The sequence below is a fragment of the Cyprinodon tularosa genome, unplaced genomic scaffold (genome assembly GCF_016077235.1).
Source record: "Cyprinodon tularosa strain WSP-4 unplaced genomic scaffold, ASM1607723v1 ctg132, whole genome shotgun sequence".
In the NCBI taxonomy this organism is placed as follows: domain Eukaryota; kingdom Metazoa; phylum Chordata; class Actinopteri; order Cyprinodontiformes; family Cyprinodontidae; genus Cyprinodon; species Cyprinodon tularosa.
This window is the reverse complement of record NW_024038137.1, coordinates 1,130,767-1,157,003: the sequence shown is the minus strand read 5'-3', so window position 1 is coordinate 1,157,003 and position 26,237 is coordinate 1,130,767. Positions and strand designations below refer to the sequence as shown.

Sequence of the window (26,237 nt, the reverse complement as noted above, 5' to 3'; positions counted from 1 at the left end):
AGTAGGGTGTTAATGTTTTGAGACTAAGCATCTTTGGTTTTCAGCTTCTGATGTTCATTATTTGTCTTCCTTCCTTCCTTCCTTCCTTCCTTCCTTCCTTCCTTCCTTCCTTCCTTCCTTCCTTCCTTCCTTCCTTCCTTCCTTCCTTCCTTCCTTCCTTCCTTCCTTCCTTCCTTCCTTCCTTCCTTCCTTCCTTCATGGATGGATGGATATTGAAACAAATCTTACACTCTAGCATCTTTTTCAAATGACTTCTCTGATCCGTCTAAAACAGGTAAATAAATGGTCACTTCTTGGCCACAAAACATAAAATTACGATTATTTGTCTGATCTTATACTATTTGATCCAGGCAATATCTTCAACCAGATCTATAAAAATAAGCAACTTCTGTTAACAGAAATTCTGGTTTTCGTTAACAATGAAATATTATCGTTTTTTTCTCACCATTGACACAATCGCAACACTGTTGTTACATGATCTCGGGATTTCATTTCTTATTTTAAAATAAATAATTACTGAGATCCGACAAGCATCACATTCTTTGTTTTATTGACAGTTTTTCAAGACATCCGAGTTGAATAAGACACAGAAAGACAGAGGAATGAACACGGATAAAGGTCATCATTCAGGTTTCGGTACCACATCTGACCAATAAGCAAATTTTTTTTTTTTTACTAATCTCATTTCCAAAAGCTAACACAGACAAAACTTTTCTAAATGTTTAAGTCTTTCTTTTACATAAAAATGGATCAAATCTACCCTGAAAAAACAAAAAAACAATAGATTGAATATATACAGATATCTTTTGATTTATTGAGATTTGAACTGGTCTCTATTGGAACCTATTTCTCTGTTAGACACTTACCACATTTAGCTCAGTGCAATAGCCTTTCTTTCAAAAACAATGACCCAAAGCATCTTTGATTCAAACATGCAAAAAAAAAGAGGAACGGTTTAATCCAAAAACACTCAGGGGGGGGAAGTTTCACAAAGTCTCTGAGGTTCGTCTGGTCTGTTAGCTTCCTGTTTTCTATGGTTATGCCTTCTTTAGAGGCAGCAGAGGTGATGATGTATGTTTGTGATGCGGCTGTACAGTAGGCCTTGCTTAAATATCTTTAATACGGCAAACAGACCAAAAGTGAAGCAATAAAATAAATAAAAATGTAAAAAACTATTTGTAATAAAGCTTTACATTGCCACTGCAGTCGTGGCAGTCTGACAACCTGCCAAGGAATTGTTAGAAGAAGAGGAAGCCATGGACTTTTGGCTCGGACACCTGTAAAAAAAAAAGCACAGAAAGATTAATAGATAAGGATAATAATAATCTGTTTTTATTTTCACTCAAAATTTACTGACAGGTTACAAAGATTATCCAGCAATAGTGAGATTAAATGGTAAATGACAGATAAAACCAAGAGATTAGGATGTCTGAGGGAGTGTGTGGTTAATCCTGAATAATCCCATTTAGAAATGTATTAACTCTAAACCGCTTAGGGCTCAGTTATCATACTGATGCAGGTTTCAAATTCAAAGCATAATTTTGAAGTAATAAAGTAAATACAAATCTTTGTAGCAAAAGGTGGATTTAAAACCCCAAGACAATTTTTCACATTTAGAAAAACTAATACAATTCAGCGTAATCTGTGAAAATGTATCCCGATACTTAATGTATTAAAGTTTAAAGGTAACCAATACATGCTACAAGGATCATGCTCATTTTATGGGATAAAATTTTTTGCGATTTAATTTTTTTTTATAAAGCTAAACGCCTCAAAGATTTCGAGAGATCTTGGTGATAAAAAGTCTTCTCTAAAGGTTGCATTAAAATACTAACCCTCTGCAAACCTGCTTCAGTTATTTCTCCTTAATCCTAAAAATCTAAAGATTCAGCTTGATCAACTGGTAAGTATTTAAATAAAAGCAAATGTGGGAGATATTTTGGGCAATTAAACCAGAAATTGAGGCCTGCATAAAGCCTCCTTTGTTGCTCTTTAGCCTTGTTGGATACTAACAGTTTTCTGCTTTCTATTTTAGGTTGTATGAATACATTGTTTTTTCTTTTAATGGAAACACTGATATTTGGAATCTCATTGCCAGGGAAAGCAGATATAATACAGTCATGATTTTTTAAATTCTTGTTAAACAGACATATTTTAGTATTTTTTTCGTTCTGTTTAAAAAAAACAAAAACACAAAAACAGAAATAAATGTTTTTAAGCACTAATAAATGCATCAAACATGATAAGCTCACATTAAAGAAAGCCTCATGTGGTTTATGTGCGAAAGGATACAGTATCAAACATTGGGTCATTGTTAGTTAATTTTCTAGATAAATCTTAACCTTCATATCCATCATACCGTAAATCCTCTAATATAGGACGGGGCCTTTATTTCACTCAGGTGCATCTTAGTCCAGGCCATTATTGGGAGGAGGCCAGAATTAGAGGTAGGCCTCTCTTTCTATTTCTATATCAAAACACACTACCAGTGGAATGAATAAAAACGTGATTTTGTGTCTCTTTGAACCTATAAAATACTAGGTTCATTTATTGAAAAAGTACAGTTATCATAACGGTATATAGAACATTATTCAGACATCTTCCAGCAGCTGCAATTTTTCTGCACGGCAATACGAAAAAATAAAAGAAACAGAATGGAATCTTGGCCAAAATGACTTGCGAAACAAAGTTAAAAAAAAAATGAATAGAAACTGTTCTGCCATCACAGCGAAATTTTATTTGAGGCAAGCTAAGTGGAAGTAGACTACCAGTATCATATATTTCAAGGGAAATTCAGAACAACGAAGGCCAACGAATTTCTGTCATTTTAACGCTGCCTAGTTACAACCAGACCTACCGGTAATCACATTTGTCTTACAGATCAGAACAATTGTGTAAGGCCACTGCGATCTCTGTGTGAGGATGGGACTTCCCATGCTAAAGGCTTGGATTCCTTAGCAAACATTGCCCCCTGTGGTACTTGTATGTTGCTATCACAAGTTGTTGAGGACTGCCCAGGAACATCATTGGTTCTAATTATAGCCCCGGCCTGTATAAGAGTCCGGCCTCTATTTACCTCCACCGACAGCGAGACAGGCCATTATTAGAGACCCGGCCGCTAATGGAATACGGGCCAATATTAGAGGATTTACGGTATTTATTTTTTAACAATATACAATTTAGATAAGTGTCAAATGCTGTTAATGGTTTATTTGGCCAGCACTAAACAGGAAGCAGTTTCACAGCTGTAACTAGGAGTTCAGATTTGTTGTATTTCACTTTTATACAGATGACTGTCAGATCTACATTCCTCTAAAGAAAACAGGCACACATGGTGTGCAGCCTTAACTTCAATGTCTTGATGACATTAAAGCTTGGATGGCACTTCACCTTCTAGCTTCTGTTGGCCCAGTATAAACCCATTTGTCGCAAACCTGAGGTTCAAAATGGACGCTGGTCTCACATTTTAAGTTAGATGAAGGGAGTTGTTAAATCTGGCTTTGTCAATCAGAGACAGCTGGCTGAAATGAAGTCAGGAGGCGCCTGGCTCTGGTCCGCCTCCTCACACACCTTCTGATGGTTTCCTTGTTAACGGAGAGTTCTTAAGCTGCTGACTGCCACTACCTCCAAGCCAGAGTGTTTGCAAGTTTGGGGTACTCTAGCCAAGCTGAGTTTTGCTGAGTCAAACTGAGTTTTGTCTACCTGAGTTTTAACATTGTTTTGTCTTTCGGACCTTCTCCCCCTGGAAGGATCAACTGAGCTACAAACTGAGCTGGGGTTCAAGCAGGAGATTTGGATCCACTTTCCCCAAGAGATCGTTTGAGCTTCGCACTGAGAAAGGGATTCATCTCCTCTACGACCGGTTCAAGTACCGCAGGAAATCTTACTGGAATTCAGTTTCTCTGTTGATCTACAAACAACCGCATACTGGGTAACCCTGTTCCACCCTCCACCGAATCAGACAAACACGGGAACTACAGCATACAGACTGGAGTCAAGGATTCAACAACTTCTCTGGAAACGTGAGTCGGCAACCAAATCGTCTTCTCCAAGTTCACGAGTCCAATTTCCCACTGAGCCTGAACTAACCGCTGTGTCTTCCCCTCAGTGTTCAGAGCAACACTTCTCTCTGAATTATCTCTTCAATAAAACTTGTTAAACCTTTTCCCTGGTCTCTCTGTTCGGTCTTCTGCATTTGGGTCTGAACCTTAGTTAAATCATGACAAATATATGGTTCCTTTTTTTCTATTGTGTTGATTAATTTTCATTTTATTCTTATTTCATGGAAAACTGACGTGTTTTAAAATGGATTTTAACTGTGAAGATTTAGTCACTTTAAAAAGAAAAAAAAAAGTATTGTTAACCTGTGATAAAAGGGAATATTAAGGCTCACCAGGACTGGGACTTGGAGACTCCTTTGTCCTTAGTGGGCGAGCTGTTCAGAGAGGGACTTTGGTTCTGCTCCCCGTCCGTCAGAGCTGAGGGGTTCGGAGGGGTCACATCCAGCTCTAGAAACATGATATTCTCAGCCTACACAAAAAAGGCCAGAGGGAGATCAACATAAGTGATGCTGCATTAGGATTTCACTTCATTCACGAAAAACGCTGCATTACATACATGGAAACTTCAGGTTTGGTTTAAGCAGAAAAAAATCTGCATAGATGTTCGCCTAACAGAATGAATCTAGTGGTAGAAGAACTAATCTTATATTTGCTGATTTTCTTATTACATTATTTTTAATGCAAAGTTTTATTTATTCATTCACTGTTTCAATACTTGAAATCAGAACTATGGGCCTTTGAGGTAACCTGTTTTAATGCTTTTAGACAGCTTTTGCAATGCAATCAAAGGAAAATAACCCTTACCATGATTCGCCATCACCATGCTTAAAAAGTCAGTTTATTTCACATTAAAGAGGCTGAACCTGACTTAGCTGAAGATAGCGCTTGTCCACTAATTCCACTAATTCAGAAGTTAGGGAGATTTAAGTCCCTGCTTTTATCTGTCTTCATGTGTGCAGCTGAGAACTTTTGGAACAGGGACATTTTAGGTCAGTACAAAAAAATGGATAGATCTTATTTTTGGTGGCTCCCCAGATTAATACATGGACACATCTCTATGTTTATTACGGCAATGATCCCAAACATGCATCAAAAATGGTTTTGGAGGTAATATAACAGGAAATGATAAACATTCTTACTACCAAGAAAAAATTCTGATATTTAGCCACAATAATGCCAATGAAGTGTTAATGGTAAAAAAAAAAAAAAAAAAAAAAAATTATGCCACATCTTTTGACAAACTATGAGTCTCTATGAATAACTTTAGGAAATAGTTTTGGGTGTTTATCTATACCAACATAATAAAATGATAATTAAAAATAATTTGACGGCCTGAAATTCATACAACTTTAATGCTCATGACTGTATGAAAAAAAACTTAACAAGGTGGTATCCCTGATTTCACTTCTTTAGCTTTTAGCAGACTGTCCCATGGGTTAAATATGATTATAAATGTGGGTTATTCTATTTTTATTTTATTTTTATCATTTATCTTTACATTTATTCCCCAAAAGTTAGATAAAAAGGAACCCCTCCCTCACAAGATGACTGTTTAAACAGCTTTTTGTCTTCAAAGCATAAGTAAAACAGGCCAAAAACACCCTCCTGTACCCTGTATCTGGAATGAGCTCCCATCGACAGGGCTACTCGCGCGTAATGACTGATGGGTCGTTTGTATCCAACTGCTGATGCCGGTCGTTTCTTCATCTGTGAAGATTTACTGTGAAAATGCATTATGACAATTAATGATACAAAAAAGCAACAATTGGAAATAAAAAAAACAGAATATTTAATCCTGAATTGTTGATTGAAATGATCAATTCCAGATTTAGAAGTGTTAAGGGTGAGAAGAACCAACCTGTCATCTGGAACAAGAGGCTTGAACTTCCATTGATCCTCCTCAGGGTCAAACATCAGCCTGTTCATGATCTTATTCTTTTCTTCTGGAGGGATGAAGTTTTCTATGATCAGATACCTGCGTGTTCATGACACATATCAGAGCAGGAGTCTAATTATACATCACAGAGTCTCTTAAAATCTGATATAATTATCCTGAAGCTGGAAATTTCATCTCACATTTTAGATTTTTTTTGTTTCGGCAAAGCTATTATTACAGATGTTGAAGTGACAGCAGTATAAATTGTAAAAATCATAAAGATGCTGGTGAAGATTCTCAGTCATCCAGGTCATAGTCATTCCAAAAAATAAAAATTAGAAAACAATTCTCTGGACTTTGTTTCCAAGTTTGAAGACATTTTGCTCCAATCCAGGAAGCGAAATGTCTTTAAAATTGAAAAACAAAGTCCAGTGGATTGTTTTTTTTTTTTTTACTTTTTTGGAAATCCAAAAGATAATTGAACATTTATAAAAAAACATAAGGATGCTTTCATCCTTATGTTTTTTATTTGCAGTTTTTGTTTGAGATGTTCTTATTCTCCCTCTGAGATCTAGATTCATAAAAATGAAATAAATTTAAAACTAATCAAGCTATTCGTTGTCCTGTTGTTCTAATAGTTGGAAAATGAAAATTCCAGTGTTTTAATTTAAGAAATATTTATGAGCTTTAATTTGAAAGAAACACAAAAAAAAAATCACTTCCAGAATACATTCAGAGTTAAAAAAAAAAACCTTACATATTACGTATTAGGGTTTTTCATAAAAATCCTAATACATTATATGTAAGGGTTATTAGGAGTAATCCTTTTTATTTTGAAAAGTTCCTGTAAGCCTTAATTTTAAAACTCCAAATTGTTTCATTTTACATTGTTCAGGAACATTAGGCATTTAAACAAATTGTATTGAGCTCTTATTTTGAACAGTGCTTTTTTTTTTAAAATGTATCTTCTAACTTTATGTTTAAATGTACCAAAACAATCTGAATCCTTATTTGTGGTAAACTCACCATAATAAGTGGGAGACTCTCTCTTTAAAAATGATATTTGAGCTTTACTTAGAAATTCCATTGATTGCACATTTCTTTAGCTATAAAATATAATGCTTTCATAGAATTATATCTTGCTTTATAAGCTTTAAGTCGTAGTAACTACGCATACATCTGAATTGTTGTACTTAAAAAAAGCCAATTTTGTTTATAAAATCTTATAAAATCCCAGATTTATTAAATAATTTAACTCCATTTTGTGGTGCTTGCTGGACTCACTTGAACTTGAGCTCTCTGGTGAGCTCGTTCTGCGTTTGCTCCAGCTCCTGTCGGCTCCTAACGTGTTCATCATTCACGTCCTTGATCTCTGCCTTGATGCACTGGAGCTTGGCGTACAGCTGGAAGGAAAAGGGCACAAATAACAACATGGAGGATGAGCAGGGCTAAGGAGTCCCATTACAGAAGAGTCACAGATGAGCTGGTTCCCAGTTTGCAGAAGCTTGGTTGCCATTAGCAACAGCACTGGGAGCACTGGCGTGTACAGAGATGGCCAACCAATGGGAGCCGACGGACTCTCAGCAGACTATTCTTTCCTCCTTCACTGCAGAGCTTTCATGCTGTTCACCATTTGACTACAGGTTCTGAGCTTGATGACTGATTTATAATGCTGCTGCACTTTAGCAGAGTGTTCCATTTGAGAAAAAATCCAATGAGACCGTATTTACAAAACACTAAAATATATGAAAAAGAAAAGTGTTAAAATCTATTCTTTCGATCAATCTATTGAATCAGTATAATAAGATATATAGTTTTTCTTTTCATTATTAACTTTGTTCTTATTTTCTGTCACCTCTGGTGTGACCCCTCCCCCAATTAGATTCTAGCTGTATCTATTGAAGCTGAATCACAATTTTTTCTGTTTTACACACAGTTTCTCCTGTTTTTCTACTTGATCTCCATCTTTATATGAGTCACCTTTTAAACCGAGACTCCTCTGGATCATTCGAATGGTCGTTGGCAAACTTAATAAGTTGACATGTGCTGGTTTAAGTAGGGGAAGCTTCCGTGCCATGCAGAATTTCAAACCACTGTTTTACTGTATTACCTACATTAACCTTGGAAACTGTGGTCCCAGCTCTTTTCAAGTCATTGAGCAACTCATCATGTGTAGTTCTGGGCTGATTTCTCACCTTTCTAAGGATCATTGAGACCCCATGAGGTGAGACCTTGCATGGAGCCCCAGTCTGATGGGGATGGAAAGTAATGTTAAGCTTCTTCCATTTTCTAATAATTGCTCCAACAGTGGACATTTTTCCCCGTCGCCCTTTCCAGCCTTATGGAGGTGTTCAATTTTGTCTGTAGAGTCTCTGGACAGCTCTTTGGTCTTGGCCATGTTAGTGGTTGGATTCTTACTGATTGTATGGCGTGGACAGGTGTCGTTATGCAGCTAACGACCTCTTCTTCTACTTGTAAGGTTTTATGGCGGTTGGTAAACTAGTTAAAGTGCATTACTGCCACTAACTGATAAGTAGTTAATCGAGGAAACAGGAAACAAGACTAACCCCAGAAAAAAATAATAGTTTTCCAAGCTGTATGTTTTAACCCAACATAATAAAATACATAATCTTTATGCTTAAGTCACTCTGCGTGTTTCTCATGGCCCTACTCATTTTCCCATTATACTTTCAACCATTTCCCAGTTTAAATCTTTCACTTAAAGAACTTTTCTGCAGCTTTCACTATTATTTTGATTTTTTTCAGTTTTCTTTGTCATCTGAGTGGAGCAATTGATTACTTCTACCATAAAAAGTACAAAATCCTTCTTCTTAAGAATCAATGAGTCTTTTGCAATGTCCAGAGGTTTTAAGCTTTTCATTTCTCTGTTGGTTTGGGTCTTTCTGACTGGAATGGGATTCTTTTTGCAGCTTCAGCATAACTTATTCCAAACTCTTAATTTGACTTTTCTGATCTCTTCACATTGTTTTCACTATTTCCTTCTCCCATCCCAAAAGAATCTCTTCATGTATCCTCGCTACTCACGACCCAGGACATTTCTCCACAAGTGAGTTAGAAACAAGTCCCATGCACATCCGATTCACCGTAGAACCGGTTTTCATGTCCATGAGTTAACGACCTTAAACAGGTGCATCTAATTTAGGATAATAAATGGTCTGTCTGTCTGTCTGTCTGTCTGTCTGTCTGTCTGTCTGTCTGTCTGTCTGTCTGTCTATCTATCTATCTATCTATCTATCTATCCATCCATCCATCCATCCATCCATCCTTTTCAACTATGATTCAACGTATTAATCAAGAACTTTAAGTAGACATATACTAAATGTAAATTTGTCTTAGAGTAAACGTGGCTGCTGCAATGAATATTATACCTTTTTATCAATCTGTGAGAATCTAATGAGGCGATAATAGACTACTTCCACCTTTTTAGCTAGTGTCAAACTTGTGAAGATCAGTTGTTTGGCCTCAGGTCTCTGACTTTGCTAAACCTTTGAAAGTCGCTTGATATGGCGACTTCAGTGAATCTGTGGTACTAAAGTGGTGGGAGGCGGCTTCGCTTTGAAGGCAAGTGTTGGAGGGAAAAAAATTATATCACTCATGACAAATGAATACCATAATAGTCTAAAGGAGTTATTTCATCATTTACTGCCTATAAGTGACTGAAAGCTTGAAAAAGTATGATAATAAATTTAAGACAAGAGAAAAAGAAGAAGCAGGATGGCAGCAACCATAACATCATTTTACATCAGGCCTTGGTCATTTTGAATAAAACGTGGGTTGCATTGATGATTACCTTCTTGAGTTTCTTTGTCTTAACCTCGACCTCTTGTTGAAGAGACGTGAATGTTTCCCTCAGCTCCACTGTCTCCTCATCCTGTATCAACATCTGCTGCTGCATCTCTCTCTCTCTGCGTGTCTGAAAGCAGAAAAGCAATCTTTGACTTGAATGTTTAAGCTGTATTTACAAGTAAATACATTTCTTAAATATGCAGCATGAAACAAACTATCTGAAAATAAAATAAAACAACAAATAGCGGCATACCTGCTCAGCAATCTCCTGCCTTTTCATCTCTAGAATCTTCTGCTGCTCATTGGTGTGATCTATTATGTTCTTTCCTCCAACAAGCAGCTTGCTTTCCATTGCCTGAAAAGTTAAACAATATGTAAAACAATTTAGGGTAAACTTTATGTATAAATTTACTTTTTTTAACTGGGTCCAATATAAAGTGTTAAAGTAAAGCGAAGAGTTTTAATATTCATATGGTGAAATAAAGATAAATGGCTATTTGCAGGTATTTTACTATAAAATAAATTTAAAAAGTATTATATTTATCTAACACAGAATACAAGATGTTACAAGATAAACTGTATGTACATATTAATAAAATTAATAGCTTTAAGATAGTCTAGAAGTTGGAAAAAAACTAGGTATTATAGATTACGAAACATTTTTATTTATTTTTGGTGATTAATTGATTACAAAATTCATTATAGTCCTCTGAGTATATTCATTATAGTCCTCAGAGTAGCTTTGCCTCGTCTGTTCCTGTTTGGCTGTGACGTCATCCTGGAAAGAAACATCAGCTGTGCTGCTTCTATCAACACCCTTGTTTATAGATGTTGGAGATCGGCCTGTTTTCCAGTGTGGTCCTGTTTCTCTGACCGTGACTGAGCGGATGTGCTCTCTTCGTCCTCTGGCATGGGAGCTGCCTTGGAGCTCGTCTGCCTGGCTGCGTGTTTCCTGGACGGGGCCGCCTTTTACAGCTGCTTTTTGTATCTCTGCTTCTGTCTCCTTGAACCCCAGTCGGCCTCGGCAGATGGCCACTCACACTGAGCCTGGTTCTGCTGGAGGTTTCTTCCTGTTAAAAGGGAGTTTTTCCTCTCCACTGTCGCTACAAGAATGCTTAGTGTGGGGGATTGTATTTGAGTCAATGAGTCAATGCAATCAACTGGTTTTCCTTAGATAGAAAACTTTGTATCAATTTGACTGTATGATCTGGTTGAACTGTAAAGTGCCTTGAGATGACATGTGTTGTGAATTTGGCGCTATATAAATAAACTGAATTGAATTGAATTGAATTATAGTCCAAATTTGAAAAAGAAATCCCAAATATTTATTTTTGCATATTATAATAGAGTGCTAATTATTGCTTATAGAAACACCAATAGAACTACTATACTTAAACCATTACAAATAAAAAAGCAATAAGATAAACTACCCATTAAAAGAAATTATACAAACAAATGAAATCCAGTTAAAGGCTGATAATGGGCTGTGTTAAAAAAATCAGGAATTAATGAGAAAAGAAAGAAATCTTATCTCTAAAATCGATTATTTGCTTTTGTTTTAATCATTAATGTTTAACTAAATCCAAACTCTAGCAGTGATTTAAACAACAATACAATTATAAAAGAGCCTGAAAAGGCCTTTCAGTCTCTTTGAGGTCAAACTGAGTTCATGTAGATGTTTAACATTTGCGTCCTTGTGAGAGTTTGAAGCTGCCATCAGCAAAACCGCTCTGCTGATGGATCTGCGACCTGTCAGCTCAACATCATTACGACGACAAAACAGAACAAGCTGAGCTCTGCTCAAGCTAAGAGCTTCAGGCGGTAGACGTGCTTTAGAAGTGGGTCTGAATAAGCAACAGTAAAATATGCCGTGCAAAATGATTCATACCTCTTGAACATTTATTAGCTTTTTGTCACAACCTAAATGCATTCTCTGGTATTTTTATTTTATAAACCAACAGTGGGGTTTTGTATGATTTTTAAAGAAGAGGCAGAATGTGCATTGTTTAGTCTCCGTTTCTGCAGCCTCTTACAGTTTTTCTACTTTTACTCTGTAATTATCTTCACCTGTTCATTAACTCAGCCAACTTTCCTGCACCTGCTGAACTGAATTCCTTCAAGAATGATAATACGTTGGTGGTTCTATTTTATTTACTTGAGCTTGTTTTTGTCATCACCTCCCCATGGGATACTTTGTGCATTTTTTCTCTTTTGTTTTTTTCTTGCTTTTATTCCCTGTGTATTCTATTTTTTCCTGTAAGATCAGAATGTACTGCTTTTCCTTCGTCTAAGTGTTTGTTAGACTGTTTCTTTAATCTTTTTCTATTTTAGCCACTGAAATCGAAATTGAGATCTGTGAATCACGCCAATTAAAACTCTGTTTTCGCTTTGATGCAGCACAACCCCCCCTACAAATTCTGATTATTATGGAAGCTCTCTTGCAGGTCTTTTTCATGCAGATCAGATTTCCAGTATGTTAAACTAAGAGCTGTTGTTCTACTTTCCCCTGCCAAAGTTAATGGATCTCTGCATACCCTCCTCCAGAGTTACTATAGACATCTTTGCTGCCTCTTTGATTTAACCTCTTTCTTGGCTTGTCAGTTTAAATAAACAGTCATATGTTAGCATGTTAATAGCTGTGCCTTGGGCTTTTATGTTTAGATGATGGATTGAACTGAGTTTCACGAGGTGTTAAAAGCCTAGAATATTGTGTTTTTTAACCAAAACCTGCTTTAAACTTCTCAATAACTTCATTTCTGATCTTACTCTATGTTCGTTAGTCTTTAAAATAGGACTGAAACAATTATTCAGATCACTTGTTATTAATCAGATATTGAGATACTCGTCAACTAATTTAATAATAGATCAATTGTTGAGTATAGAGCCTCTAAAGGATGCTTAGCTGAAAGAGAAACACACTTAAAGCTAGTATTGTACCAAAAGTGTGAAAAATTGATAAACATTTTGTGTTTAAGAAGAAAAACTGTTTTTTTTTCCATTATATACTCTATCCAGAAATTCACAAAGGGCATCGTTTTAGTTTCACATGGTTTAAATTCTGTGTAAAATCTTCTTTGAGCAAAGTTTTGCCATCCGATTATCCATAGATTGATAAATTAAAGAATTGGAAGATTAATCAATTAGCAAAATAGTTGCAGCCCTACTTTTAATGCTGTTTGTTCACTAACGTACTATAAAAAGAAACCTCACAGAACAGAAGAGATTATATCACTTATTGGATGAGCAGATAGATTATTAAACCATTGGATAAAGACAGTCAGTAAGATGTTAAATTGGTGTTTTAGAATAAATGAGGTGGATAACAAATACATGCTGCAGATTTCTATTTGAAAACATCCATCCTAGCCAGTTTGGATGTAACTCATCAAAAGGTAAATACCTTCAAGTGGCCTGCATATTTATATAGGATGCTGTATCGCTGGGGGGAAAAAACAGTTTTACTTTGAATTTGTGAAAATAAAAAAAAAAGGATTCAAGCTTCTGATTAAATCATCTCCACAGCAATTAAACACCTGCTGAGCTCAAACCCTGCAGCTAATTCTCCCCAAATTAGATATAGTTACATGTTGTTTCTGAAGGGTGAAATTGGGAAGAGTAAGAACTCAGAAATTGGATACTCAATAAGTTGAAAATAGAATAGAAAGAAAATTAAGACCCAAATATGGCAAAGGCCACGGACATTTGGTCCCTGCTTCTTCCAGAACTAAACACAGAAAGACACAGAGTCCTGATGTTTGCTGCTCATACTTTCCTCTTAACTTACACATACATACATTGTCCTTTTAAAATCAAAACAGAAAAGCACAAATAAACTGCAGCTGAGTACAGTGATGTCATTCAGGAAGGAGGCAACACAGAAAGCCTCTTTGTTTCAAGCTGTCTTTGGGTTCAGTGTGTGTGACACTCTTTGTGTTCCTTCATATTCTTTAAGCGTCATTAGAGGCCTGAATTATGGCAGGGATTTCCCCCAGTTTTTGCTTCCTATGTTCCTTTAATGTCCATAACAACCCAACCACATTCCTCATATGCAGGCGGGGAATATTCAGTAAGTCAGCACTTGAGAAGGTGCATAGTTTCAGATTTGAGCTTCATTCATGGAAGAAAAGATCCACTGTGTGATCTTCACTGGGGTCATGCAACACTGTCATAATGCAAATCACATTTTTGCACTGTAGAAAGCTTTGTTTGCAGTAACATCCAATTAAAATAGAACAATGAGGGTGCAAGCATTGAATGTGAGAAGGAAGAATCCAGCAGAGGGGAAAGGCTTCAAAAACAAGGATCAACAAAGACAGAAGAGTCGATAACAATTACAAAAAATAGTTTAAGGCTATATTGACAAAAAAAAAGCCACAAAAACAGTTAATATACTAAAATCCTCTTATAAAGAAAGGTGACAAAACCTATAATAGCCTATCAGGACTTCTAATTAAAATTCTGTTCACCTTCATTTTGCTGTTTTTATGCTTTAAATTTGTTCCTTTTCTTTTATTAGGACTGATGGATTGATAGCTTTAGAAATCATAAAATATTCTTTATTTGATTAGTCCCATTAATTTGATCAACTCTTAAAACTGTAGGAAATTTTAATTCCAGGACGAAGAACTGATAACGAAGTCTGTGCATGCAGAAGCTTGTTTGTGGACACATAATCTGCGCCTAAGTCCACAATGAAAAACCTTTCAGCTGTAACTGATCCGTTTCCTGACAGGGGAAAGTAAAGAGAATGGGAAGTGATGCATACAGAACTGGCTCATCCGCATCAAGCCAGCCAATCCCAAGGATGTTGGATCCCGCCTGGAGTGGTCAGGCTATAAATATCATGTGACGACAACAGGTCTCTTATACAGATGGCAGAAAGGAAAAAAGGAACAGAGAAGGAGCAGGTATGAAAGGAGAGAGAAAAAAGCAAATATGGATGTCTCCCAGAATCTCGTATTCATCCTGATCGATGCAGAACCACTTAAGCAGCTGCAGCTTAAAGCCTCAAATCTCATTTATGTTGCTCAGGGTAAGACAACTGCTCACAAACAGATCCAAGAGATCTGGTGAAAAATGCAATCTGCTGAAGATACTCAACCACTTCCTCTTAGTTTCCCTAACATGCAAACATGGAAATATGTGGAAACCGTGTGATAATTCATGAAAAAATAAAAAAAAATATTGAGTCTAACATTGTATAACTAACTGTCTATGTGTGCATGCTTTGTAAATCTTAATAATTCATATCAACATGCAGTGATTCCAGCAGTTCTGCTTTTTGCTACAATGAAAAATGCCCCACGCTGACTTCATCTGTACTCATACACGGACACACAGTGGGCCGATTCATCAATATTTCAGACTATGCAGGCCTGTATGCTGAGAAAATGAGAGCAGAGATGAGCTCTGTTTTCAACCTCCCCCACACTGTAACCTTCAGTTTCAGGCCTCTCTGTCTCCATCCTTCTTCCCACTCTCATTTCACAGGATGGCGGCCATATAAACAGGAAACACCATTCCTCTATCCAGCTGAGTATGATAGTGTATGTTTGCACTGTAGAGTTGCTGTAAAAACGATTAAACTGTTTAGAAGCGGATTTTTTCATTGCAAAAATATAAATATATAAAATAATCCTGCAAATATCTTGTGCTATCTGTCTTCACTTTTTATTTTTTTAAATGGATTTTAAAGTGTTTCTTGCTGTGCTTTTTACTTATTCCTAATCTAGCTGGCAATTTTAAGTGGCATCTTTGTTTCCTCCCTTTTTTTGCCGCACACTCCACAAGATATTATGATATATTATGATTATTACCGTAAGTACAAAACAAGGACAGTTGGTTTACAGAAGCTAAAATCAAAGGAAAACCTGTAAAACATTACATTAAATAGGAAAAAGAATTCTAAAAGTTTACAATGATTTGTTTGGGCCATGGTAACACATGAATGTGCTTTGACCTAAGAATTTTTTTATTGTAAATCTGTTTGATGAGGGTCATTGTCCTGCTGGAACATGAACCTCCACCCAAGTTGTTTTCCTTCAGGATTTCCCTGTATTTAGCTCCATCCACATTATCACAAACATTAAACAGTCTCTAATGCAGTCAAGTTTTTCTACAGCCTTCAATAACTTCCTTGATATTTTTTCTGGAAATGCCAAATTTGCAGAAAACAAAACTAGCAGATTTCACATAGAGACATCCTAGGCGCTCATAGTCATTGTTGGTGCAGGAATTACCTAATATGGGCAGAACACTGATTTCTTTCATCAGCCATCCTATGTTTTAAACCTCTGAGAGCAAATGTTTTCATCTTAGCAGTTAGCCAAAAATATTTTAATTTCATTTTTTTCTTTTTATTAGATTAGATTAGGTACAGATAGATTTTTATTAGACTTTTTTTGTATGAAAAGTTAATTCCCTGAATTTTTCAACTGACTTAGACCTTTGCCTCCTGCACTAATGGTAAAAGTGAACTTTTGGCAAATCAACTTCATAAAGCTTGAAAGTTTCGTCAGGCTACTTTTCAGAATATTACAAGAGCCAGTTTGAGTCGTAAAAGGTATTTTTACAGTATATGAATATATATCATTTAGAAAAATTAGGGATGCACGATATAATCGGCCCCTTATCGGTATCGGCCTGTATCGGCCTTAAAACTGAATATCGGACATCGGCCACCCCACCGATATTTAACCCGATATTTGATCAGCTTCTGAGTTTCTAAAGTCTAAAAAAAAAATACTACTACTTCTTCCTCAAAAACTTCTTTTTTACAGACTTAAAAACTTCTAAAGACGAGGGAAAAAAATATTGATACATTAAAATATTACAATATCTTCATATGCTGATATATTGCCATTTAAAAACACCATATCAATCTCTTTTACTAATCAAATATTGCTATATGTCATCATTATGCTACGAAATCCCCCGAAAATTCACAAAATTTTGCCATATTTTTATATGTTGATATATTGACGCGGTATCGATCTATTTTACTAACAAAATCTAACAATAACTTGCAAAATATCACAAGAGTTTGTAACAGAACGATTAAATTTCATGAGATTTTGAAAGTAAAATACAGAGTTTTTTCGATACCGTGTTTTTAAAAATCAATTTGATATCAGCATATGAAAATATATTTGAGTATATTATTTTTCAAAGTGTCAGAAATGGATAACAAAACTGCTATTTTCAATGACTACTTATTTTTGTCCAGCTTTAACATCGATATCGGTTATCGGCTACATGAGTTTTAAAATATCGGCATATCGGATATCGGCCAAAATCCCAATATCGTGCATCCCTAAGAAAAACCTTTCTCATCACCATTTAATAGTATAACCTATCAGGTTGCAATGAGAGAACTTTGTCAGCTAAATTTCAATACCTCCATAGTTCATTGGAACATTAGAAAGAAAAAACATTTTCTACTATTGATTAAAGAAGTAGGAAAAAAAAGTCTCTAATGAGAGGTACAGAGAAAAAGCAAAGACATGCCTGCCATTTTGACCCAGAAATTGGATCTAAGAATAGTCCAGTTGAGGAGTCAGTGAGAGAAGCTTCCTGATAAGAAGCTGCTGCTCAGCATGAAGCTCTGAGAAGGAGCTGCAGTGACACACAAATGTTTTACAGCAACAATGATACAGTAATAGGCCAATTAAATGCTGATTTAACTGTTTAGTTCGGAGGGAAAAAGTAGGATTATAAATCATAAGACATATAGACAGAAATGCATCCGTAAAACTTCATCTAACATCAAGAAGACCCAACAAATCTTAAACAAGAGACGCAATTGTGTAAAAAGATTTGATTATTGGTGAGACAATGTGTAAATTAATGATTCCGTCAATAAATCTGTGCATTTTTGCTTCTACTGGAAGTTTAAACAACTTCTCATCTCCTTTGTTGAACAACATTAAATATGACAGCAAGGAAGGTTAATATGACGAGGACAAGAATGATCCACTAAAATACAAAAAAAGATAGAAATGTTGCTGTCTGGGTAAAGATCATACTGAAAAAAACATGAAGTCTGGAATGAAAATTCTTATTTACACTCTCTTTCATATTATCCTTTGGACTTTGATGTTTCTCCTTTTAAATTTTGGCTTTAACCACCACAGTCCTAGTGCTATACGACTATGTAATAAACCTGACGGAGCAAAAAGCACCCGGTCAAAAGAAGAACGTTTGTAATAAATACAATTAAATAAAAAAGATATCACAGATGACTCAAAAATGTAGGAAATGTCAATAACAACAGAGATTTTTAAAAAATGCAGTGGTTCTCTTTTCAGGACCACTTAAAAGAAATCAAAAATCATGAAAGTAAAAAACTAAGTACAGTCAAAGACATGTTTAACACAGTTGTAATGTGATATTTATAAATTGTACATGTGTCACAATTTTTTTTCAAAGTCATTATTAATCAAGGATGGTTTATTTGCCAGATTAAATTGCTATCAGCCCATAAAACAGTTGTGATTGTTTAACCTGCCGTCCCTGTCTCTAGGCTAATTATCGATAACTGGAGCATTATAATCCATATTTAGAGGACACTGCAATCATTGCTGTCCTTTGGTGATTCCAGTAAAAAGATTTGATGATTTTCCAGCTAATAGTTAATATTTATTGCTTTCTAGTTTTCTTGTGCAAGGTTATGTTTGGTCAGTATAAAATATAAAACTATTCTAGAGTTAACCTTTAACTAACTGACTTTTGTTGGAAGGATTTACTGATTTTCTGCATTGAAGCAGATAGAGATTGTTTATCTGAATAAACAGTGTATAAATGCTTTGTACATACATCAACTAGTGATGCAACCTGGACACATCATCAGTGATATTACCTGGTATCATAGAGTGTTTCGGGTCTTTCAAACATCATACACTCTCCTCCAGGCGACCCAGCCAGGGTTGATCAGACCCCAGCTTGTGTCCAGGTAGCGCTACCCTACCCACGGATCTCCTCTCCTGATCCACAACCACCGCGAGGCAACCTCTGCTGCCTCTGTGGCTTCCTTGATGGCCCTTCGCTTGCTGGCCCCTGTGATGCCCAGGCTCTTCACCGGCTTCTTGGTGATGGATGGTATCTGGGTGCCGCCAAGTGTAAAGACGAACTTGTTGGTGACTTTTCCTCTCTTTAGCACAAGGGATCTCGATTTAGCGGGCTTAAAGGTCATGCGGGCCCAGGTGGACAGTTCTTCCAGCCCCTTCAAGATCCACCTGCTCCCTGGGACTTTAGACGTTGTCACGGTCAGGTCGTCCATGAAGGCCATGAACAATATTGAATCATCAGGTCTAAACCTGTGATGCTTTATGTTGTCCTGCTTGTGGGATGACCTCAGAGCGTTAATTGGGTTTCACAGCAGTTGGACCAACAGCACACCGTACTGTAACACGCAGATGGAAGGACCAGCTGAGCCAACAGAGATTCAGTTTCTGACCTACTTTTGTTTGCTGAGAGTCTAAAGGAAAGCAGAGGGAGTGAATGGTGCTGCATTACATCTGATCTTAACACTAATTGGTTATTTGAGCTTCGTATGACCTAAAGTCTCTCTCCGCCCAGCAACTCCTGTCTCATTGGTTAAAAATTACAAAAAAAAAAAATAAAAACCTCTAGAGAATGATCAGTGATTGGTGGTTTATTTAAACCTCATCAAACTCAATTAAAACCAGCCTTAGAAGGTGAACCTAGTAATAAATAAGGCATGAAGATTATAAATGGAGACCTAATTGCGGCTTTAATGTACAGTACATCTGGAAAATGTCTATTTTTTCATAATTTTGTTTTTGTTTGCTTTAGTGGTACATTAAATAACTGATTAATCGCTCTAATTAGTCTATTTACCTTTAAAGATGGAACACATTAGGAAAAAAAGCACGATATGAAACATTATTTCTTGGTTCTTTTAGCTCAATCACTTTATGGCTAAAAGCACTGATATACTTTATATATTTGTTTAATCACGCAGGTCTAAAATAAGTGACTAAAAGAAAGGATGCATGCATCAAAGGCAGGAAATACTTCTTCCCTTAATCAGCTTCCACCACTGGGTAGATCTCTGATTGTCATCGCTTAGGAGCTGCCCAGTGAATCATGTCGTCTGAGCCTCTAAACATTTTTAACAAAGTATCTCTAAACCTATAAAAGTTTTCCTCTGAGGAATAACATGACAGGTTGAAATATGAGTATTGCAGAGTAAATAATTTAAATCAGTTAAGGTATCAAACCAATCAGTTAGATTATTTTACTTATATCAGCTGTTTTGCTCAAATATAAAATGCAGAAAGCAAGAAAAAGATAACCTCAGTCCAGTTTGAATAACTCTGGGTCCGATTTAGTCAACGCATGTTGTCTTTTGGGTCTTTGGGGCAACTGTAATCTTTTTTAAAGCAATAAAAATAACTCTGTGAGGGTTTTTGGGTTCTCCTGAAGCAACCGCACTCTACATCCACACTCAGTGGTACACTATATTGCCAAAAGTATTTGCTCACCCATCCAAATTATTGGAATCAGGTGTTCCAATCACTTCCATGGCCACAGGTGTATAAATTCAAGCACCTAGGCATGCAGACTGTTTTTACAAACATTTGTGAAAGAATGGGTCGCTCTCAGGAGCTCAGTGAATTCCAGCGTGGAACTGTGATAGGATGCCACCTGTGCAACAAATCCAGTCGTGAAATTTCCTCGCTCCTAAATATTCCACAGTCAACTGTCAGCTGTATTATAAGAAAATGGAAGTGTTTGGGAACGACAGCAACTCAGCCACGAAGTGGTAGGCCACGTAAACTGACGGAGCGGGGTCAGCGGATGCTGACGCGCATAGTGCGAAGAGGTCGCCAACTTTCTGCAGAGTCAATCACTACAGACCTCCAAACTTCATGTGGCCTTCAGATTAGCTCAAGAACAGTGCGCAGAGAGCTTCATGGAATGGGTTTCCATGGTCGAGCAGCTGCATCCAAGCCATACATCACCAAGTGCAATGCAAAGCGTCGGATGCGGTGGTGTAAAGCACGCCGCCACTGGACTCTAGAGCAGTGGAGACGCGTTCTCTGGAGTGACGAATCGCGCTTCTCCATCTGGCAATCTGATGGACGGGTCTGGGTTTGGCGGTTGCCAGGAGAACGGTACTTGTCTGACTGCATTGTGCCAAGTGTAAAGTTTGGTGGAGGGGGGATTATGGTGTGGGGTTGTTTTTCAGGAGCTGGGCTTGGCCCCTTAGTTCCAGTGAAAGGAACTCTGAATGCTTCAGCATACCAAGACATTTTGGACAATTCCATGCTCCCAACTTTGTGGGAACAGTTTGGAGCTGGCCCCTTCCTCTTCCAACATGACTGTGCACCAGTGCACAAAGCAAGGTCCATAAAGACATGGATGACAGAGTCTGGTGTGGATGAACTTGACTGGCCTGCACAGAGTCCTGACCTCAACCCGATAGAACACCTTTGGGATGAATTAGAGCGGAGACTGAGAGCCAGGCCTTCTCGTCCAACATCAGTGTGCGACCTCACAAATGCGCTTCTGGAAGAATGGTCAAAAATTCCCATAAACACACTCCTAAACCTTGTGGACAGCCTTCCCAGAAGAGTTGAAGCTGTTCTAGCTGCAAAGGGTGGACCGATGTCATATTGAACCCTATGGATTAGGAACGGGATGTCACTTAAGCTCATATGTGAGTCAAGGCAGGTGAGCAAATACTTTTGGCAATATAGTGTATCTCTCAAAGCAAAATAGGTTGAGTCAGTTCTGGTAATAGCTGAAAGCTCTTTTGTACAGATAGCAAATTGCAAACAGCAAATAATCTTAAATCATTTCTCATTTGATAAAGAATACACAAGGTAGCAATGGGGTAGAGGAAACGTGGAACCCACATCATTAAAACTCTTGAAAGTAAAACTGTCTTCCCTCCTCTCATCACCTCAGGCAACTCAGTAAGATGATCCTGCAGTGTTTCATGTTGGTCGGTTGAGGCTGCAGCGACAGGATTATAGAGCTCAGTGACTCGGTCTTCCTGCACGAGTGACTTATTTATTGGATATGCCCTATGAGTCAGAACGAGTGATTAATACAGCTCTGGCTCAGTCTTTGCTGTGTGTGATTGTGGCATGCATCTGAATGGCAAAGTGAACTGCTTTCTTAAGAATCGAGGATTTAACAGCTTCAGACTGAAAAAAATGACCAATTATAGTCTCCATAGTAAATAAGAGGCCTAGTTAGCTAGTTTTTTTTTTGGCTGCATGTTGGAGTTGTTGCCTCGTAGCCATAATTTCTCCATCCCAGCCAGGGGTCTTTCCACCTGTTCTCCCGATTCCTGCCTCATTTTCTCTGTTTCCTTCCTAAATTCCACAAACTTGACCGTGACATTCGGTTTTAAATTGCCCTTTAGGGACGAGTCTGTGTGTGCATGATAATTTAACCTGTGTGACGCCTTGTGATGGACATGACATGTCTGTGATGTACCCTGCTTCTCACTAAGAACTGCTTTTATATGGTGGCCAGGGGGTGCAAAAGTGATGCAAATACACAAATCTACAGCACATACAAAAAGTACTGCAAAGACTAAAATTAAAGTAGTAAAAACAAAAACAAAATCACACAAAAACATTTCTAGGAGAGCAGCAATGTGTTGCAAAAATTTAATTGATGCTTATAAAAGCAGATGCAATGGAAAAATGCTGAAAAGGAAAAAAAACAGACCATCATCAACTCAAATGAGACCAGCCCATACTGTCATCATTCTATCCTTTCTGGAGTTTTTGGTTCTGTTTAAGTTTTATTTTTGAGTTTGTAGTTACACTTTGATTTATGCAATTCTGTGTTTTCTGGGTCATTGGTTTAATTTCCATTTTGCTTCATTCTAGTTGTTTTCTGCTTTTATTTGAGCACTTATGTAATTCTAGTTTACTCTCGGTTTTCCCCTTGTGTCAGTTTCCTTTCCTCTAGCTCCCTTCTAGTTCCTCCTGTTCCCACTCCATTCATTGTTCTTTTTTAACGTATATACTCTTCCTCTGCAGTTAGTGTTTTGCTGGATTCTTATCATTCCTCTGGATTATTCCTCCCTCACGTCTCCTTATTTTTGTTTCCTGCGTTTCCTGTTGGTTCCAGATTATAGCTCCTGTATTTTTACATCTACATTAAAATTTTCAATGAATTATTTCTGCCTTTTCATCTCTCCATTCGGGTCCTCAACAAGTATCTACTAATCCAGACACGTAGAAATTACAAGGAACTTATATGTATAGACCAGAAAAACAAAAAAAAAGCATAAATGGTATGCTGTTTAAGGACAAAAAAATAAAAGTTTAGTTTCCTTTGTATATTTAAAAAAAAAATCTCTCTTTGCGTCATGTTTATGGATTTACTAAGGGTGTGGACCCATATGAGTAGGTGATCGTGTCTCCCGAATGACCTGGAGCATTTCGATTATGCAACACTATTTTGCAGCTTTTCTTTACTTGCTGTTGCTTTGCTTCTTACATTGTTTACGTGTTTCCAACGGGCTTCACATCTGCAGCTTTTTGCAGTTTGCTCCTCTTAATTTTCTGATTTCAGCATCTCTCTTTTACATTGCATTTACTTTGCCTGTGTTTCCTGTGTTTGTGTGATTTGTTGGGTATGTATGTATTTGCAGGGTAGCTGTATCCCCTGGCCACCTTGCTTTAACCCTAAAAAAAGTAACCTAACTATTCAAGTGCATTACATTCAAGTCGCAAAACTATAATTTTTTTTTGTGAAAGTAGTTGCTGAATGTAACTTTAAAGGTTTTAGATTTTAAAAACAGCAGGTAAGTTGGTCTTTGTTGTTTTAATATGGGGGTTTAACCAGAGCAAATGTGGTCCACCAGCAATCTTTTGAGTAAAAAATCTCATTTGGAGATGGACATAATGTATTTTATCTTTTTTTTCTTAGCAGAAATACATTGCTAACTACACATTTATGTCATAACATTATCATGTTTTCCCCATGTCCTAAATGCTTGAGAATGGGAAGAGTTAAATTGTTACCCTAAAACTAGAAGAAAAATGGCTTGTATGAAGATAACGCTCAATATCCAACTAATTTTTATGAAAAAGAATGCTTTAATTTTGGATGAAAGGCAAGAGTGAAAAAGAGCCAATTTTCATGGTTAGACTCACCTTGTATCTGGCAGTAAGCTGTTCAGTGGCTTCCTGTCTCTTCCTCAGATCCCCCATCATCTTCTCGTTTTCCCCCAGGAGCTTCTGCTTTTCCCCTGCCAACAGGAATCGATCATCTCTGATGGCCTCATTCTCTTTCTCTAACCTCTGTTCCTCTAGCTTTGCAAACTGTTCTTCTTCCTCTTCCTCAACCTCCTCCTCCTCTTCCTCCTCTTCATTCCCATCTCTGTCCCAAGCTTCATCGTCCATCTGCTCCTTTTTCTGTTTGCTCCTCCACCTCCTGTGGTTGAGCTGGGCCCTGAGACGAGCGATCTCCTTCTGGAACTCACGGAGCAGAGCATCTTTGGGGTCCTCGTTGACTCTGGGCTGGTTCTGGATGTTCTTTGCACGGTTGGCATAACGAAGGGTGGTCAGAGTCTCTTCGTAATGCTGGGGGGCAGGACCAAGAGTTGCAACCATGACAGTCTTTGCATTACCACCCAAAGAGTCCTGCAACAGTCGGGTCAGCTTGGAGTCCCTATACGGCACATGGCCACTACGTCCATCTGCCAAAGCTGAGATCACGTTCCCTAGAGCTGATAGAGACAGGTTGATCTTAGCAGCTTCTTTAAGACGGTCTCCCTGGACCCCAGTCTTGGCTTGCCTCTCACTGCCAGCCAGGTCGACCAGGTTTAGGCGTCCAACTCGGATATGCTTCCTCCCATCTGGTCCCGGCTGGCTGCATTCCACTGTGATCAGAAACAAGGCGTGGGACCTGGACGAATGTTCATTCATGTCTGTTGCCCCAACTGCTCGCGCCTGATTACCAACATTCATTACCTCCTCTATCTCCTTGATGCTTTTGCACACGCATGACGTGAGATCTTGAACATACACTCCTGTCTCTGGACTTTCTCTGAGCTCCAGTCCTCTGGTGTTGCCATGGTTGGGGTCAAGGAGATCACGGATCTCTTCTCTGTAAATCTCTAGGTAGGAGGCTCGCACCAGGTACTGCTTGTCAGATTGTGAGCGGGAGATGTGCGTGAATATGTGATCAAAAGCATTAGGGATCACACCTTGCTTCTCCGGGTCCAGCCACACCCCCTGCATGGTGTATGTTTTCCCAGTTCCGGTCTGCCCGTAGGCAAAGATGGTGCCATTGAACCCTGCAAGAACCGAATCTATCAGTGGCCGGACGCTTTCATCATAGAGGTCTCGCTGTTTAGAGCTTGAGTCGTACACCGCATCAAATGTGAATGTTTTTTGGGGCTCGCTTGGTGGAGCCCGGGGGTTTCTGAGGATCACCTGTCCAAGCCGCAGATCCATTTGCACAATCCCCCCAGCAGGACCAATGGATTCCTCTTTGCGGTTCAACGGACGGCATCGAACTACCACCTTCACTGACTCACTGCTCTTGTTCTTGGACATGACTTCTTTGAAATTAGACAATTTGAAATGAATAAGGCTTTAATATTTTATCCAGATTCTATGACAGCTCTCTTTGAATTGTAGCCTATATCATAAAAAAATAATGAATAACATATTCAGCATGGCTTCTTGGTCATGTCACCACACAGAGAAGAAATTGTAGCTAAAAATAGAGATGAAAAAAATTACCATTGCAAATGATGCGACCCCCCCTCGGTCTGATTTCATTTGCTTATTGTCCACGAACTGTCGGTCAATGATTCTCAAGCTTTGCATTGAAGCTCCATTATACGTTCAGATTCACACGGCGGAAAGAAAGAAATGTCCAATAACGCCAGGAATGACACAAATCAATTCATACATCTTCCTCCGGTCGTCATGAATCCAGAAATCCTGCAGGAGCGCCACATACCGATATCTGCATCTTCCAGTCCCCCCGCTGAAAGATGCTCTGAAGCGGATCTGAGAGGTACGGAGCTTCATTCCTGTGTGAAAAACACACACACACACACACACACACCCAGAGACACACTCATTCAACCACCACACCCCACATCACTGCGGAGTCCAGCAGAGGATCATGGGAAATGGAGTTTGCTGCTCAATGAAGAAATGATTGTTGTCCAAGGCTGCCACCAAATAGAGCAACACAAAAAGGTATTACAGTCAAAAAAGTAAATTTACTATTTAGCGTATTTATTCCTAGATGTCATTAATGTAAAAGAAATAATGAAAAAAGACAACTTAAAATGATAAATGAACAAACAGGGAGAAACAAGTGGGTTGTAACTAGTTAGATATACTTAGTTACATTTATATGAGTAACTTTTTGAAAACAAAGTACTTTACCCCACCATACTTTCTAACTTTACTGGGGTAGCCTAATATTCTAATGTACGGAAGGGGATTAGTGCCACTAAAATAAAATAAAAAGTGAAC

General features: G+C 37.8%; 1 protein-coding gene across 1 annotated transcript; it reads right to left on the bottom strand.

Annotated features, from left to right (window-relative positions):
* Window positions 1-527: 527 nt before the first annotated feature.
* LOC119778366 (kinesin-like protein KIF3C) lies at window positions 528-25,810 on the bottom strand. The gene is made up of 8 exons (XM_038277555.1): window positions 23,892-25,810; window positions 9,998-10,099; window positions 9,749-9,871; window positions 7,222-7,340; window positions 5,920-6,036; window positions 5,673-5,781; window positions 4,394-4,530; window positions 528-1,277 (listed from the first exon to the last, which is right to left on the bottom strand). The coding sequence occupies exons 1-8, from the start codon at window positions 25,296-25,298 to the stop codon at window positions 1,190-1,192; spliced, it is 2,202 nt and encodes a 733-aa protein (XP_038133483.1). The 5' UTR covers window positions 25,299-25,810; the 3' UTR covers window positions 528-1,189.
* Window positions 25,811-26,237: the final 427 nt, after the last annotated feature.

Coding starts and splice junctions, on each gene's coding strand:
- LOC119778366 (XM_038277555.1), bottom strand. CDS start 25,298: ATGTCCAAGAACAAGAGCAGTGAGTCAGTGAAGGTGGTAGTTCGATGC. Junction 10,100..23,891: donor AGCTTACTGCCAGATACAAG/GTGAGTCTAACC, acceptor TTAACTTTTCAG/GCAATGGAAAGCAAGCTGCT. Junction 4,531..5,672: donor GAGCTCATTCCAGATACAGG/GTACAGGAGGGT, acceptor TTTTTTGTGTAG/GCTGAGAATATCATGTTTCT.